Source organism: Rutilus rutilus (genome assembly GCF_951802725.1).
Source record: "Rutilus rutilus genome assembly, chromosome: 6".
NCBI classification, from domain to species: Eukaryota; Metazoa; Chordata; class Actinopteri; order Cypriniformes; family Leuciscidae; genus Rutilus; species Rutilus rutilus.
In genome coordinates, this window is record NC_140214.1 from 3,742,533 (window position 1) to 3,760,240 (window position 17,708).

General features: G+C 37.4%; 1 protein-coding gene across 1 annotated transcript in view; it reads left to right on the forward strand.

Moving 5' to 3' along the window:
* The window catches only part of piezo2b (piezo-type mechanosensitive ion channel component 2b), a 107,551-nt gene extending 91,300 nt beyond the window's left edge, over positions 1-16,251 (forward strand). The window contains exons 44-56 of the mRNA XM_084412371.1: positions 797-1,085; positions 2,084-2,216; positions 2,773-2,920; positions 3,144-3,358; positions 4,944-5,102; positions 5,365-5,512; positions 7,696-7,884; positions 8,857-8,949; positions 9,662-9,828; positions 12,160-12,285; positions 12,390-12,481; positions 12,565-12,772; positions 15,261-16,251. Of these exons, the coding sequence (XP_084268497.1) occupies positions 797-1,085; positions 2,084-2,216; positions 2,773-2,920; positions 3,144-3,358; positions 4,944-5,102; positions 5,365-5,512; positions 7,696-7,884; positions 8,857-8,949; positions 9,662-9,828; positions 12,160-12,285; positions 12,390-12,481; positions 12,565-12,772; positions 15,261-15,513 (2,220 nt within the window). The 3' untranslated portion in view covers positions 15,514-16,251. The remainder of the gene's footprint in view (positions 1-796; positions 1,086-2,083; positions 2,217-2,772; positions 2,921-3,143; positions 3,359-4,943; positions 5,103-5,364; positions 5,513-7,695; positions 7,885-8,856; positions 8,950-9,661; positions 9,829-12,159; positions 12,286-12,389; positions 12,482-12,564; positions 12,773-15,260) is intronic.
* Positions 16,252-17,708: the final 1,457 nt, after the last annotated feature.

A 17,708-nucleotide genomic window follows, 5' to 3' on the forward strand; every position in this document is an offset into this window, starting at 1 on the left:
AAAAGCAAAGGTTTAGGAATGCTAGGTTTGTAGGAAAATAATAGAATGTACTTTTACCTATACTTTATTGCAAAAGATTAATCAGTGAACATTATAGTAAAAAATGAATTAAAAAAAACAGTTCTCCAGGTTTCAGACTGGTCTCAAGTTTTCAGTGTTTTTCTTGATATTACTAGGCGCCCCGGTGAAAAGTGCAATATCATGCCGAAGCATTTTACTTGCGTTTGATTTTATGAAATAAAAAAGGCTGCTTGTAAACATATGCATGATTTTTAAAATGCAACCCAAAAAGAGAAGCTGCTCAGCCTTCAGAAAACACCTCTCGGCAGGTCAAACTAAATGTCATAAGCATTTTAGATAACATTTTTTAGATGAGGTTTGCAATTATTTTTCCAACCCTGTAGAATACAGGTTAAAGCCTTGATTTAGTTGTAAAGCATTTAAGACGGTTCACAAAGTTGAAGATCATGAGAAAAACAAATTCAGTCAAGTATGTCCAAACTTTCAACTAGTAGATAGTTTAATCTAACAAATCAAATTTCTAGAAGGCATTTTAGATGGAAAATGTGGGATTTCTTTTATTGCTTAAAGAAATGGTACAATTTTTATCCCATTTGTGGAAAGTGCCTTTTATTTACTTTACAACTTTGATTATACGGGCAATAAACGGGTCTCGGATGAAGCACTATTTTCAATTTCCAGTTTGTTTTCCTAACCAAAGACCATCACAATGGCTTCAATGCGTCCAGTTAATCTCATTTAGTGTACCTGCTCTCTCTCTCTCTCTTTGTCTCAGTGTCATGGTCTCTGGGATGAAGACGACCCTAAAACGTCCCGAAAAGATGCGTGTCTTAATCAGGACGAGTCTGTGGACGAGGGGAAGATGGCGGTCGTGATTCCAGCTGAGGAAGAGAAGAGGAGTTCACCAGCGTACTCGCTGAAGACCGTGAACCTCGGCATGTCCATGGACTCGTCCCAGGTGCTCATGCATATGCGTTATCCTGAGCATCGGCCTTATCTGCGGCGGCAGAGCACCAGCGGCGGACCTCAGCTCTCCCGGCGCTCCTCTGTGCGCTCCAAACGCGGTGAGACTTACAGAAATCACTTCACTTTTTCAAGAGACTTATGGAATAATCTGCCCAACTCAACCTGAGCTGCTGAGTCCGTAGCCATTTTCAAGAAATGGCTGAAGACGCATCTTTTTCGGCAACACCTGATCCATTAATACTAACACTTTGTTTTCTTTTCTATTCTATATCTATTTCTTTTTAAATTGCGTTAGACTAAACTGGGAAGGGTCATACAGTAGCACTTATTGTCATCGTCCTATTGTTAGTTGAACTGCTTCTATTGCTCTCCTCATTCGTAAGTCGCTTTGAATAAAAGCGTCTGCTAAATGATTAAATGTAAATGTCAAAACCATTTCATTGTTCTGAACCAACTGAAGTTTATAGAGTAATAGTAGTCAATAACTGTAGTAACCAGTGCATGAATAAGAATTGCAGTGCTATTCATTGTGTGAGAGAGACAGACTAGGACGATTATTATTACGTTGATGAAAATATGCAGCATACGTGATGTTATTAAAATGAGCTTTGACTGATACAGTGCTATTGAGGATGACACCCAGATTCTTAACCTGTGGGCAAGGAAAAATTGTAGAGATTTCAATAGCCACAGAAATGCAATCAGATGTTTCTGTCAGAATAGTTTTTGTACCTACATAAATAATGAATAGAAGAGGGCCCAAGACAGAACCCTGAGGAACACCAGTGGTGACTTAAAAATATTTGACATTTTTATGACTTAAATATAAAAAATGCTATCAATATGGTACAAAACAGTCCTGTTCAAATGTATGTGATAGTTAAAAGTAATCAAAAAGTCAAATCATTTGTAATCAGTAATGGACTTTTAAGTAATATACACATCATGAATCTGGTTGGTCAAGGTCATTTATTTGAACAGACCACTGAAAATTACATGCTATTTTGTTAGCTAATGTCCTATTTCTGTTTATTCTGGGGTTAAGCATTGCTGTGGGTTTAATTGTGGTGACGTTTGGTACTGGTTTGATTCACAGGCAGCACAAGCACACGGAACAGCGTTCCTAGAGAAAGCAGTGAGCCAGAAGTACCGCCGAAGAGCCGGAAAGAAATGATTATGGAGAAGATCCGAGAGCAGCTCATCAAAGCAAAGGTTTACCTGCTCGAAAAGTGAGTGTGTGTGGGAAAATAATTCAGATGGACCTGATTTTCTCCACCTCTGACTGTTCCTTTCTTCCTATTGATCAAATTTAATTTGATTTACATTCTAAAAGATTAATTAAATTGTTAAAGTTTTGATTTGATTGATTACCAAACCGAAAACACCAAATTTAAAAAAATAATAATAATAATGTATTTCATAGGGCACTATTGTAGTTAAAATTTGAATAAATTATTAAATTGTTGAAGTGTTATGAATTAATTTGATGACAATGGTCATCTAAATTTAATCAAACGATTAAAACAGAATCCAGGAAAATGAAAATGAGGAAAAAACTAAATGGAATTTAGAAAAAACTTCATAGGATCCTACACTTCCAATCAATTCCCAATGGATAAAAATGAATTGCCACTCTACATTTTTCAGATTATGGAAGTAAAATGGGTTATGAAAGTCATTTCATGCTGATAGTTTTGGCTGATTGATGTGCACTCTTTCATCCTAATATTTTTAATATACTTTATTAGTCTATATTTTCAGTCTCTGTTTCTCTTCTTTCTTCAGATTGGTTAGGATCTATCAGCCCATCCGTCAGTTCTTCTATAATCTGATCCATCCCGAGTACAACGCCGTGACGGATGTTTACGTCTTCATGTTTCTAGCAGACACCGTAGATTTCATCATTATTGTCTTTGGCTTCACGGCATTTGGGGTAAATTTTAAATTATGTTATTAAATAGAAATCGAAAAAATAGTATTTGAGGGCAAACATATTTTGAAAAAAATTAATTATGGATGCAGTTTGCCTATGCAGGAATTAGAGTTTCTTAAGAGTTTCAGATAAAATTCATACTTAAAAGAACCAATCCTCGGTTCTTCTTCTTGACCTGCTGTTGTGTGGCTCTGTGTTGATGTTTGTTTTCTCTGGCTCACAGAAACATCAGGCAGGAGCTGATATCACGTCCTCGCTGTCAGAAGACCAAGTTCCCGGGCCGTTCCTCGTCATGGTTCTCATCCAGTTCAGCACGATGGTGGTGGATCGCGCTCTGTACCTCCGCAAGACTGTAATGGGAAAAGTGATTTTCCAGGTCCTCCTGGTGTTTGGCATCCATTTCTGGATGTTTTTTATCCTGCCAGCAATGACAGAAAGGTAAAGGGATGCTAGGAATTCCAGTTTAATTTGAATTCAAATTAAATAATTTTTTAACAGGAAAAGCATAGCATGTCAACATAGATAGATAGATAGATAGATAGATAGATAGATAGATAGATAGATAGATAGATAGATAGATAGATAGATAGATAGATAGATAGATAGATAGATAGATAGATAGATAGATGGAAATATAGATGGAAAGATGATGGAAAGATAGATGGATGGATGGATGGATGGAAAGATAGATGAAAGATAGATGGATGGATGGATGGAAAGATAGATGGAAAGATAGATGATAGATAGATAGATAGATAGATAGATAGATAGATAGATAGATAGATAGATAGATAGATAGATAGATAGATAGATAGATAGATAGATAGATAGATGGAAAGATGATGGAAAGATAGATGGATGGATGGATGGATGGATGGATGGAAAGATAGATGAAAGATAGATGGATGGATGGATGGATGGATGGATGGATGGATGGATGGAAAGATAGATGGAAAGATAGATGGATGGATGGATAGATAGATAGATAGATGGATAGAAAGATAGATAGATAGATAGATAGATAGATAGATAGATAGATGGATGGATGGATGGATGGATGGATGGATGGATGGATAGATAGATAGATGGATAGAAAGATAGATAGATAGATAGATAGATAGAGATAGATAGATAGATAGATAGATAGATAGATAGATAGATAGATAGATAGATAGATAGATAGATAGATAGATAGATAGATGGAAATATAGATGGAAAGATGATGGAAAGATAGATGGATGGATGGATGGATGGAAAGATAGATGAAAGATAGATGGATGGATGGATGGAAAGATAGATGGAAAGATAGATGATAGATAGATAGATAGATAGATAGATAGATAGATAGATAGATAGATAGATAGATAGATAGATAGATAGATAGATAGATAGATGGAAAGATGATGGAAAGATAGATGGATGGATGGATGGATGGATGGAAAGATAGATGAAAGATAGATGGATGGATGGATGGATGGATGGATGGATGGATGGATGGATGGAAAGATAGATGGAAAGATAGATGGATGGATGGATAGATAGATAGATAGATGGATAGAAAGATAGATAGATAGATAGATAGATAGATAGATAGATGGATGGATGGATGGATGGATGGATAGATAGATAGATAGATGGATAGAAAGATAGATAGATAGATAGATAGATAGAGATAGATAGATAGATAGATAGATAGATAGATAGATAGATAGATAGATAGATAGATAGATAGATAGATAGATGGATGGATGGAAAGATAGATGGAAAGATGGATGGATGGAAAGATAGATGGATGGAAAGATAGATGGATGGATGGATGGATGGAAAGATAGATGGAAAGATAGATGATGGATAGATAGATAGATAGATAGATAGATAGATAGATAGATAGATAGATAGATAGATAGATAGATAGATAGATAGATAGATTTTAACTTACTGGCCAATTCAAATTCACACTTTTTAATTGAAAGTTTGCGAGTTCTGCAAGAGTGTCCTTCCACATGTTTTATCTTCTCTGCAGGCGCTTCAGTCAGAACACTATCGCTCAGTTGTGGTACTTTGTGAAATGCATTTACTTCGGCCTGTCAGCGTATCAGATCCGATGTGGATATCCGACTCGCATACTGGGAAACTTCCTCACCAAGAGCTACAACTACCTCAACCTCTTCCTCTTCCAGGGGTGAGAAACATGTTTATGGGTGATGTCGTATGTAATTTACGTTTATATTTATATGGAATGAGACAGAATCTGAAAAAAATAATAATTTAGTGTTCAAACATAGAAACGTTTTGTTTCCTTTTACTTAAAATAAATTGCCAAGGTTGATATATCGGCCGATATTTGGCATCTTTTAAATGATCGGCGTCTCGTGTTTTAAAGAAAACCAGTCGGTATCTATACATAATGGATACTCCTGCTTAGTGAGTGTTGTACGTCCAAGGTTTCGCCTGATCCCGTTCTTGACGGAGTTGCGAGCCGTGATGGACTGGGTGTGGACGGACACAACGCTCAGTTTGTCCAGCTGGATCTGTGTGGAGGACATCTACGCACACATCTTCATCCTCAAATGCTGGAGGGAATCAGAGAAGGTAAGAGAGGTTATATATCATTTACTTATTCTTTCAACAAATCTGCTCAGTCCAAAATCCATTTATTTTCATTACTTCTGTATAGAAATATACATGTACATCATGTTACTCAAACAACATTTAAACATATGGTACTTTCTCTTACGTGAAAGGGTCGTATCACAAACATTTTCAATTAAACTTACCATGCCTTAAAGGGATGGTTCGGAGTAAAATCAACCTAGGGTCCTTTGCACCATGACCTCGAGCCAAACACCCCCCAGAAGCCTTTTTCCCTTGGTCGAACATTATTAAAGTTAGAGCTTATTTAGAGATATCAGCCGGATGGCTTAGTGCAGGCGCTAATGGATCCAAGGTTGTGTCTCGTAAATTACCCCACTAATAATGCCCAGTATGGTGCCAAACTTCTACAGTAGTACAAATAGGTTCTGTACTCATAAAACGAGGCATTGGAAAGTTTGTAAGTACATCAGGAGTTTATTTAAATAACACTTGCCTGATGGCTAATGCTACCGCTAACCCGGACGTCGACACCACTTCAATGATTTGGGAAAAGCCCGTAAAAGTCCTGGCAGAAAGCGATGCATAAGGATGTAGTGTAACGACACCCAGATCCAGGAATGCACTAATATTTTGTTGGTTGTACCAGTTTGCAACAATTATTAGTTAACACTAAGTTGTCAACAATTAGGAAAAAATCGAATAAATTCACTAGCTTTTCCCTTACACTAGTGAGTTTTGCAAAGGAGTTTTACTGGCTTTTCCCAAATCACTGAAGTGACCTTGACGTCCGGGTTAGCGGTAGCATTAGCCATCAGGCAAGTGTTATTTAAATAAACTCCTGATGTACTTACAAACTTTCCAATGCCTCGTTTTATGAGTTCAGAACCTATTTGTGCTACTGTAGAAGTCTGGCACCATTCTGGGCATTATTAGTGGGGTAATTTACGAGATACAGCCTTGGATCCATTAGCGCCTGCACTAAGACATCTGGCTGATATCTCTAAATAAGCTCTAACTTTAATAATGTTCGACCAAGGGAAAAAAGGCTTCTGGGGGGTGTTTGGCTCGGTGCGTGCAAAGGACCCTAGGTTGATTTTACTCCGAACCATCCCTTTAATAAATAAACTTACTGCCTCCCATGCCTTTTCTTTTGTGTTTAAATCTTCATTCTGTGGGTCATGCAGAACTTTGTTTTTCTGCCTCCACGATGAGACGAGTTTTATCCATTATGTTGCTTTGTTTTTCCAAATGTGAAGTAGGGTGTATTTTTATTTCCTTTACCCAGTCATATTCAGACTATGAATCACTAGTCTTCAATAGAGAGCCTAAGTCCCTCCCCTCCGCTTCCGGCTCATGGGACCTTACTTCGGAAAAAATATGTATGGTAGTCAATGGCGAGAGACAACTTATCTTTTTATTCCGTCTGATCTGTGCCCTGAATTACACATATGATGTTTGTCAATTAGATAAAATCAGATAATTATGAAAGTCATGATACTCTCAGGGAGTTTGATTGACAGGCGATCTGACCAATCATAATCCGGCATCCGCCGAATCCGCCATTTTTGAACTTGAAAAGCGGAGTGTACTGACGTCTTTCCGCGGTTAAAACAACATTCCTTCTGATGTTCATTCATGTTTATTTGATGCTATAAATGAACTAGAAGGAAGAGATGATCGGTTCACGAGCAGCTTTAACTGAAGCGATCTGTCAGACACATTGAAGAGCCACAAAACGGTATTTATTGTTTAAATTTAGTTAAAAAATGACCAAATTTGAAAGTTGAGACTTTGTTTCATATCAAAAGTAACCTGGTCTGTCCTGTCAGTCAGTGTCATGTACAGTATGTTTCACTGCGTGAGAACATGCTGTGGCGTGAGAGAGGCGTGGCTTGTCGGACATAGCAACAGTAACTAAAGGGGGCGGGTCTTTGCGAACGGAATGTGAAATTACATTTAAATTTTGACCTTGAACAATAGTCAAAACATTTTTTTAAATGAAGCACATGCACCACAGAAAGAATAGACTACACACCTGCATCTGCAACCATTACAGCAATGCATTGCAGTGCAGTGTGTGTATGCTCTTAATATAGGACCTGAAAGAATACGTACCGCATATGCAGATCATGTGGGCGTAAAGCAACATCCTAACCAGTTGTGTGTGTGTGGTGTCTCAGCGAAACCCTCAGCCTCGCGGGCAGAAGAAGAAGAAGGTTGTGAAGTATGGAATGGGTGGCATGATCGTGATGCTTCTGATCTGCATCGTTTGGTTCCCGCTGCTCTTCATGTCTCTGGTCAAATCTGTGGCAGGAGTGGTCAACGGTCCACTGGACGTGTCCGTCACACTCATGCTCGGAGGACTTCAGGTGCACCTTATATTCAAGCTGTTGATTTCATGCTCATTTCACATTTCTGACAGTTTCTACATCCGGTAAAAACAGACAAACATTGTGTTGTTTCAGATGTTTCTCCTAAGAAATCAAACAGACACGAATGAGCCATAGTTTTCATCCAGTATAAAATGAAATTAGAATGAAAATGGAAAGAATCTCAGATCATTTAATGAAAAGTGTTTGTGTTTATATTGAGGTCTCTGCAGTGTTAATTTATTATTCATATACGATTTATTAATATTTTGAATAAGCTTAATTTTTTTTTGTTTTCAGTTCTCATTTAAATTTTAGCTTAAGTTTTAGTCATTTTTATTTTCTATGTATAAAATTCTAATTATAACTTATTGTTATAATGTATTGTTGTTTTTTTATTTTTAATTATGTATTTTTATGTTTTTGTCATTTTTATAAAATATATTTTTTTCTGTGGTGTTTGCTTTGTTTCTATTTAGTTTATTTTTTATTATAATTTATTGCTATTATTGCTATTATTGTTTTCATTTTCATTTTAGAGTAAGATTCTGTCATTTTTATTTTGCCATGTATTTTTAATTTAGTTTCAATTTATTTTTCTTTCTGTTTTAGACATTTTACTACTTTTTTAAAACTTACACTTATCTCAGTTAGTCAGCAAGACAATGTTTTAATCTAATATTTTTATTTCAGCTTAATTTTAATGGCAAATAGTTTTGGTTAACACTGGACTTTTAATTGCTGACTTTGGTATCTCTTGGCAATCTGAACACAGTCTGAGACATTGTTGAGATCTCTTTCTGAAACTCTAGAGACACTGCGAGATTACTGGAGTGTTTTTTAGGAGAAACGTCTGAGAAGCAGGAGACTCGTGTAAAAGTCTATATATGATCTTGATATATTTTGTCTTTTCTTGTTCAGATCTTAGGGTGCTTATCATTTGATAATCCGCTCTTGCGTTCTGTTTTCCAGCCGATCTTCACAATGAGCGCCCAGCAGAAAGATATAAAAGATGTCAGTTTCTCAGAGTTTCAAGTGTTCATGAAGAAATACGAAAATAAAGCAGTAAGGAACTATGTTTCTGCTAACAAATCACAGTGGCTCCTTTGTATTTTTATGAGTTTTTTGTGATGCACCATATATACAAAAATGTGTGATAGTTGAGGCCCATTACAATAATTCACATTTCACTGCATAATCAACATAAAAATAAGAAATTATATTTTGCATGGATAAAATGAAGCTTATATGTGACCCTGATCACGTCACCAGTCACATGTCGCACGGGTATATTTGTGGCAATAGCCAACAATACATTGTATGGGTCAAAATTATAGATTGTTCTTTTATTCCAAAAATCATTAGGATATTAAGTAAAGATCATGTTCCATGAAGATATTTTGTAAAATTTCCTACCGTAAATATATAAAACATTTATTTTTGTGAGTGAATGCTGCACAATCGTGAACATAAATGCACAACTTTAAAGGAGATTTTCTCAATGTTTTGATTTTTTTGCAACCTCGTATTCCAGATTTACAAATAGTTGTATCTCGGACAAATATTGTCCTATCCTTACAAACCACACACCAATGGACAGCTCATTTATGCAGCTTTCAGATGATGTATAAATCTCAATTTCAAAAATTTGACCCATGTGACTGGTTTGGTCACATTTTGTAGGACTATAAAGATTATTTTATTTTGCATTGTGACAAAAAGCTAATATTGCCTGCTGCTGATAAATTGTGAAAGTAGATGCTTGTGTCTCCTGCAGAATGCCATGATGTTCCTGGAGTCTTATACTCACGAGGATTTGAAAATAGCTGAACTAGAAGGAAGTTCAAACTCGCTCTGGACCATCAGCCCCCCGAGCAGGCAACACCTCACTGAAATACTCAAAGGAAAGGATTTCCCTCTCACCATGACCTGGTCCATACAGAGGTAGAGTTCAACATCACAGCTCTTATAATAACCTGGGGCCTCATTTATAAAGCTTGCGTACGCACAAAACGGGGCTGAAAACATGCGTACGCCAGTTCCTGCGCAAAAGGTGGGATTTATAAAGAAAAACTTGACGGGAAAATTTGCGCACCTGCACGCAAACTCTGACCCATGCGTACGAACGTTTTGCAGATGGAGCACTTTGGCGACACCGATGGTGAGCTGGAGTTAAATGTATTTTTGGTCACTTTTATACAGAAAATCTAAAGAAAATTAAACATATACAGAAAGATTATACAAATACAATTTCAATCACCAAGCCTGTCACTTGAAGCAAATATCCATTCCTTCTTAAATGTCCGCGGCAGCGAGCGTGTTGAGCCGTTTAGTGAAACTGACGCAAATAACAGTTTAAATAAATAAAATACTTCTGATATAAACATTTATATTAAATATGCCATTCAAATTAATGGAGTTAAACACTTAAACATGAAATCATTACTGAAGTTCAATAGAAATATTTGTTGTGGATGCGATTGTTTTTGAACACTTTTCCTGTGGCGTGCTTTAATGTTTTAACCACAGAGATAATTGCTTATCATGATAATACCAGATTGTCTGAGAAAATAGTTTCGTGCAAATAATGCCCAAGGCCTATCTGTTTCCATTAAAAATATAAATCAATTAAAAATACAATTCGGCAAGTGGAAAAGATTGAGAAAACCTTTCTCTGAAATGTATTTTACACTATTTGATTTATGTAGGCTATTCAAAAACAAGGCAAGGATAGACAACTAGTTGATTTGTATTAATGTAATGTTTCTTGTACCGTTTATATAATTTGCATATGATTATTCATCCACATGATAACGTTTAAGTTATCACGTGGATGAATAATCATATGCAAATGATATGTAGATGACTGAGGATCTGCATAGTAAAACTAGGCGTTGTAAGCTCCATATATGGTTATTTCGGGGTGGAGACGCATGTGCGCACAATCTTCCGCTGACTGGGATTTCTAAAGTGAATTCTGCGCAGGTTCTGGCGTACGAACGGTTTTATAAGTCTGAATATTTTTTTGCGTACGCCATTTTTGGCTTTCGGGCGCACGTACACTTTTAGTAAGGTTCCTACGCACAGTTTTATAAATGAAGCCCCTGGTCTGCTAGTGCCTGATGGGTAAATCTCAAAGCAACATGTGCAGGTTAAATCTAAAATTATATTATATTTCAATCAATATTATTTATATAAATAAATAAATAAGTTATATAAGTTATTTTATATTTTATTAAAATGTAGTGCTGAAAAGGTGGAAAGGTTATCATAATATTTTCATTACTGTAATGAAGTATTTATTACGGTATTGATTTTTCTTTACCATCAATCAGCATAAATTAAAGGCAGTACAACAGATAAAATCATTATATATATATATATATATATATATACTGTATATATAATATATATACTCTTATTTCAGTCAACACTTATTTTTATTATATTTTTCATCTAATGCTGGGTACACACTAAGCGATATAAGACACTTGAGATTACGCCTAACGGTTTAAGAGTTCTGAGCCATTTCGTACTTTTGATCGCTGTAGCGCCCCCGTCAGGCCGATCGGGGCGGGCCTTGGTGAAGTTGTAGGTCGGTGTGAGTACTACCAGCCCTCAAAGTTTCAAGTCTCTATGACTTACGGTTCAGTTTTAGATGGAGAATGCTGCACTACTGCTTGAACCCCTAATAAACACAAATCGACAAGCTGATCCTCCATCTATGCTGTCCAAATCCATTTAACGTTGTCCTGCGCCATGACTGCGTTTGTTATGCTTCCGTCTTCTCTCAGCTTGCTTTCTGATTGGATATTGTTTCGTTTCACGTGATAATCTCCAGAGCGTGTGCGCGTTTGTCCTCGGGGTTCCCCACACACATCAGGATTTCTGATCGTAAATATTCAAATTCGCGATCGGGGTGGCTCCGACGTTCTTCCGATCAGGTTCGGACACTCATAACACACCTCACACCAAGGGAAAATCTGATAAGATAATCTGTAGAACCATCAAGATAATCGGGACATAGATAGGATTGTCGGAAAGGTGGAAATCGGCCCAAAATCAGCCCGATTATCTTGTGGTGTGTACCCAGCATAAGATTTATTTAGATTAAGATTTATTTCAAGTAACACATTTTTGTTTTTTTGTAGTATTTATTTATTTTATTTAACGGTAATAACCCTGATGAGAATCTGTTCTGCATATAATGCATATGACATACTGAGGTTTTCAGTTGATTAATTTCAGTTGTGTATTGCTGTATTTGTCCATTAGGAACCTCAGTTTAGGTGCCAAAGCTGAAATGGCAACAGGAAAACACCACATTCATCTGGATGAAGACACCACAAAAGAACTAAAGAGTCTACTGAGTAATGATGACGAAACTGCGCATAAGAAAGTGTGAGTTTAAGCATCTCAATACTAATATGGAACAATCGCAGTCTGCATATTTTTCTGTTCTTTTTTCTCTTGGCTGAATGGTAAATTGTAATATTTTTTTCAAGGCTCATCAAAAAGATTTTTCCAAGATACATCAGAGCACCAAGCGACTCCAATGCCAAGCCTATTGAACAGCTTTACTTCAATAATGATGAAGGTCTCCGCCATTATCTACGCCTTTGCTACATTGATATGCTTTTCTACAGCCATCATCATGTCTATTTCTATGTGATCCCTAAGGTGAACAATACATGGACATCACGCTATCTTTAAACAAGACCAACCAAAGCATCTCGGGGAGCGTTCAGGAGTGGTGGATCGTGAATCAGACAGACCGAGGCCATTTAAAACAAAGTCCATTCAAGAAAGGAAATGAATCTGGTCTGGAGATCTACATCTTCAGTGACCAAGTCAGTCCGCCCAGTCTGGGCTTTCTGGCTGGTTATGGGTAAGTGACAATCGGGACGTGACACATTACCAGTCGCAAGTTATCTTTCTGTCCCCCCTAATGGGAAAAAACTGTGCGGCACTGGTTCTAGAAGTCTTTTTTCCAATCATTTTTCAAATAGGAATTAAAAAAAAACTCTTAGACTGTGTAAGGGAAAGAACTACAATCCCATGAAGCTTTGAGAACAGCATAATCGAATTAAAAACTATGGAGAAATATAAAACTACTACTTATAAATGTATATGTATATTTGATTACGTCATTCGCATTGTTTCATGGGAGTGGGCGGAGCTAAAGAGCTCTTTTGGAGCGTGTTGCTTTTTCCGACTCTCTGATTGGTGTAATTTTCTGTACAGCATCATGGGTAATGTAGTTTTTCACCTGGAATCCCACTGTTAAACATGATTATTTTAAAAAAAAGCTGAAATAATGTGGGCTGGCGGCTTCAACAGAAGCAAATACCATCCCTTAACAACCTCGTAGCTCACAGTATGTCTGTCTTAAATGATTTATAAGTTATCTTTCAAAATCAATTTCCCTTTGGAGAAAATGAATGGAGGTTTTACTTTCAGAACCCGACTCTTGCACTCTATAGACAAATATACATGATTATCATTGTCGGTTACAAATAAAACTCACAGTGCTAACATTAAAGAGATTTATAGTGTGTTGCGCCTGTTTAAGAATACTCTCTTAGCTGAGCGAGTTCAATTGAATACAGGGATGAAAATAAATAAATATCTCTAATAATATAACAGATACAGTGAGAAAAATAAGTATTTGAACACCCTGCTATTTTGCAAGTTCTCCCACTTAGAAATCATGGAGGGGTCTGAAATTGTCATCGTAGGTGCATGTCCACTGTGAGAGACATAATCTAAAAAAAAAAAATCCAGAAATCACAATATATGATTTTTTAACTATTTATTTGTATGATACAGCTGCAAATAAGTATTTGAACACCTGAGAAAATCAATGTTAATATTTGGTACAGTAGCCTTTGTTTGCAATTACAGAGGTCAAACGTTTCCTGTAGTTTTTCACCAGGTTTGCACACACTGCAGGAGGGATTTTGGCCCACTCCTCCACACAGATCTCCTCTAGATCAGTCAGGTTTCTGGGCTGTCGCTGAGAAACACGGAGTTTGAGCTCCCTCCAAAGATTCTCTATTGGGTTTAGGTCTGGAGACTGGCTAGGCCACGCCAGAACCTTGATATGCTTCTTACAGAGCCACTCCTTGGTTATCCTGGCTGTGTGCTTCGGGTCATTGTCATGTTGGAAGACCCAGCCTCGACCCATCTTCAATGCTCTAACTGAGGGAAGGAGGTTGTTCCCCAAAATCTCGCAATACATGGCCCCGGTCATCCTCTCCTTAATACAGTGCAGTTGCCCTGTCCCATGTGCAGAAAAACACCCCCAGAGCATGATGCTACCACCCCCATGCTTCACAGTAGGGATGGTGTTCTTGGGATGGTACTCATCATTCTTCTTCCTCCAAACACGTTTAGTGGAATTATGACCAAAAAGTTCTATTTTGGTCTCATCTGACCACATGACTTTCTCCCATGACTCTGGATCATCCAAATGGTCATTGGCAAACTTAAGACGGGCCTTGACATGTGCTGGTTTAAGCAGGGGAACCTTCCGTGCCATGCATGATTTCAAACCATGACGTCTTAGTGTATTACCAACAGTAACCTTGGAAACGGTGGTCCCAGCTCTTTTCAGGTCATTGACCAGTTCCTCCCGTGTAGTTCTGGGCTGATTTCTCACCTTTCTTAGGATCATTGAGACCCCACGAGGTGAGATCTTGCATGGAGCCCCAGTCCGAGGGAGATTGACAGTCATGTTTAGCTTCTTCCATTTTCTAATGATTGCTCCAACAGTGGACCTTTTTTCACCAAGCTGCTTGGCAATTTCCCCGTAGCCCTTTCCAGCCTTGTGGAGGTGTACAATTTTGTCTCTAGTGTTTTTGGACAGCTCTTTGGTCTTGGCCATGTTAGTAGTTGGATTCTTACTGATTGTATGGGGTGGACAGGTGTCTTTATGCAGCTAACGACCTCAAACAGGTGCATCTAATTTAGGATAATAAATGGAGTGGAGGTGGACATTTTAAAGGCAGACTAACAGGTCTTTGAGGGTCAGAATTCTAGCTGATAGACAGGTGTTCAAATACTTATTTGCAGCTGTATCATACAAATAAATAGTTAAAAAATCATATATTGTGATTTCTGGATTTTTTTTTTTAGATTGTCTCTCACAGTGAACATGCACCTACGATGACAATTTCAGACCCCTCCATGATTTCCAAGTGGGAGAACTTGCAAAATAGCAGGGTGTTCAAATACTTATTTTCCTCACTGTATGCCGTGAATCCCTAATTATATCCATTTGAACCAAATTGAACACCATTTTATCAATCTGACTTGATGAAACTGTATGTAATTGGTGTGGTTTGTTGAGTTAAACGTAACCTGCGTGTGCACAGGATCATGGGTCTGTACATGTCGGTGGTTCTGGTTATCGGAAAGTTCGTGCGAGAGTTCTTCAGCGGGATCTCGCACACCATCATGTTCGAAGAGCTTCCCAACGTGGACCGAATCCTCAAGCTCTGCACCGACATCTTCCTGGTCCGAGAGACGGGAGAACTGGACCTGGAGGAAGACCTGTACGCCAAGCTCATCTTCCTCTACCGCTCTCCAGAAACCATGATCAAGTGGACCAGAGAGAAGAGCGAGTGAGGATGAGCTTCCGAGTAACTGACCGTGAGAAGCAGGAATTACACTTCGGATGGATTGAACCGGAGAACCATTGTTCTTCATGCTAACTGAGGAAACATTAGCACTCATGATGTGCGGGTTTCACCCACTCGCTAGTGTTTTAAAGGGCTTGACAAGTGATGAACTTCAGGGCTTCCAGGCATGCGCCACTTTGAATACGACTTTGACCTTTGGGAGTGCATGCGACCTGAGGGCAGACTTAGACGGGAAACACTGAACCTGCTTTAGACTCCGGTCTAGGACAAAACCAGTTTTGCAGGAAGCAGAACCGAAGCCCTATAGGCGGCGCTGTGAATTATGTGACCATCTCTATTTGCCTTATTTCATTTGTACAATCAACTAAACACATCATTATTCACTACCTTTCTCAGGAATACACACGGATCATTTCACGACGACGGGATAGCGACCATTTTTTTTCTCATGTACAACAAAGTAATGAAGAGGAACGTACACAACAGTGTAATAGCTTTTCTCCTTCGGGACTTTAAGGAGATCATCCATAATTTATGAACACGGATTTGAGACGTTTAGTGTTTAAGGCTTGAGGTATAATGAGGGAGATTATTACATTACTTTACAATGAATCGGTTTCAGCAACTCTGTTTATTGTTTGATTATTTCCTCATTCAAACGAATTTTGAATGTTTCTTCCATGCATTTCTTCATAAATCGAAGTGATTTAATGATTTTTTTTTTTACACAGAAATTTGTTCGGAATGAATTTTGAATGTGTTTGTGTACATTTCTTCATAAATATTCTTCATGATTTTATGAATGATTTACTCAAATTTGTTCAGAACTAAGTTTCAATGCAATTCTGTGTACATTTCTTTATAAATCCAAGTGATTTCATAAATTATTTTACACAGAAATTTGTTCTGAACTAATTTTGAATGTGTTTGTGTACATTTCTTCATAAATCCAAGTGATTTTATGAATTATTTACACATAAAATGTATATATACGAATTGTGAATGTATTGTGAATTTGAATTTATTCATAAATCCTTTTTGTTTTAATGATTTACACAGATATTTGTTCAGAAGTTGGCTTAAATTCATGGAATATGAGCAAAAATTGTTTGCTAAACCATTTTTTTACAATGCAACAATTAACAGAAATGTGTTCTGGTCATTGGGTTTCAGTCAGGAAACATGAGCGTTTTACATTGTTCTGCTTTTAGTTAAAACATTTGACTTGTGGTGAAAGTGAATTATGAATATTAGTTATTAACAGGTACGCTGAATCCTCGAAGGCATGAGAGATTTGCAGATCGCTCCAGTAGACATCACGCTTCGCCAGGCCTGGGAGTTGTGCTCATCAGAAAAGTTGTTTGTACATGGGGAATAACTTGACTCACATTTGTACTACGTACTTTGAGCAATACGACAGGCGGGGTGACCGTAAAGGACATGAAATCCATTTTTATTGTACACCTTTGGCAGCCATACTCAGGAAAGAGCTTTCTATGGATCAGGGTCTCATGGATATACCAGTGGAGTCTCCGCTAGGCTGTAGATTTACAATCGGATCACGTTCAAATATGACTATCGACGTGAGCTCCACGCTATGGATCGTGTTGTGGTGATGCTTGAGGAGAATATTGTTTCGAGTCCATCTCTGAACTATGCATTAAAGACAATGTAGCATGAATGAAAAAAATAATGTTTGACATGAAACGCTTTCATTACCTTGTGTGTGCAGAACTTTTACAGCAACATAAAAAAAAGGGAGGGGGGGTGGGGTGGAAACTGTAACTGGATGAAACAGGAAATGGGAGTTTATTGACTTCAAATAAAGCACACGATTAAACACACGGCTTTTGTTGCCTGTATTTCTCTTTTTTTTTTCATGTACACTACCATTCAAAAGATTGGGGTTTGTAAGATTTTTCAACACAATATGAAGCAGCACAGCTTGTTTCAACATTGATAATAATAATAAATGTTGATATCATATTAGAATGATTTCTGAAGGATCATGTGACACTGAAGACTGGAGTAATAATGCTGAAAATTCAGCTCTGATCACAGGAATAAATTACATTTTACATTATATTCAAATACAAAACAGTTATTTTAAACATGAATAATATTTCACTGTTTTTACTGATTTTTTATCAAATAAATACAGCCTTTGTAATTATAATGAGA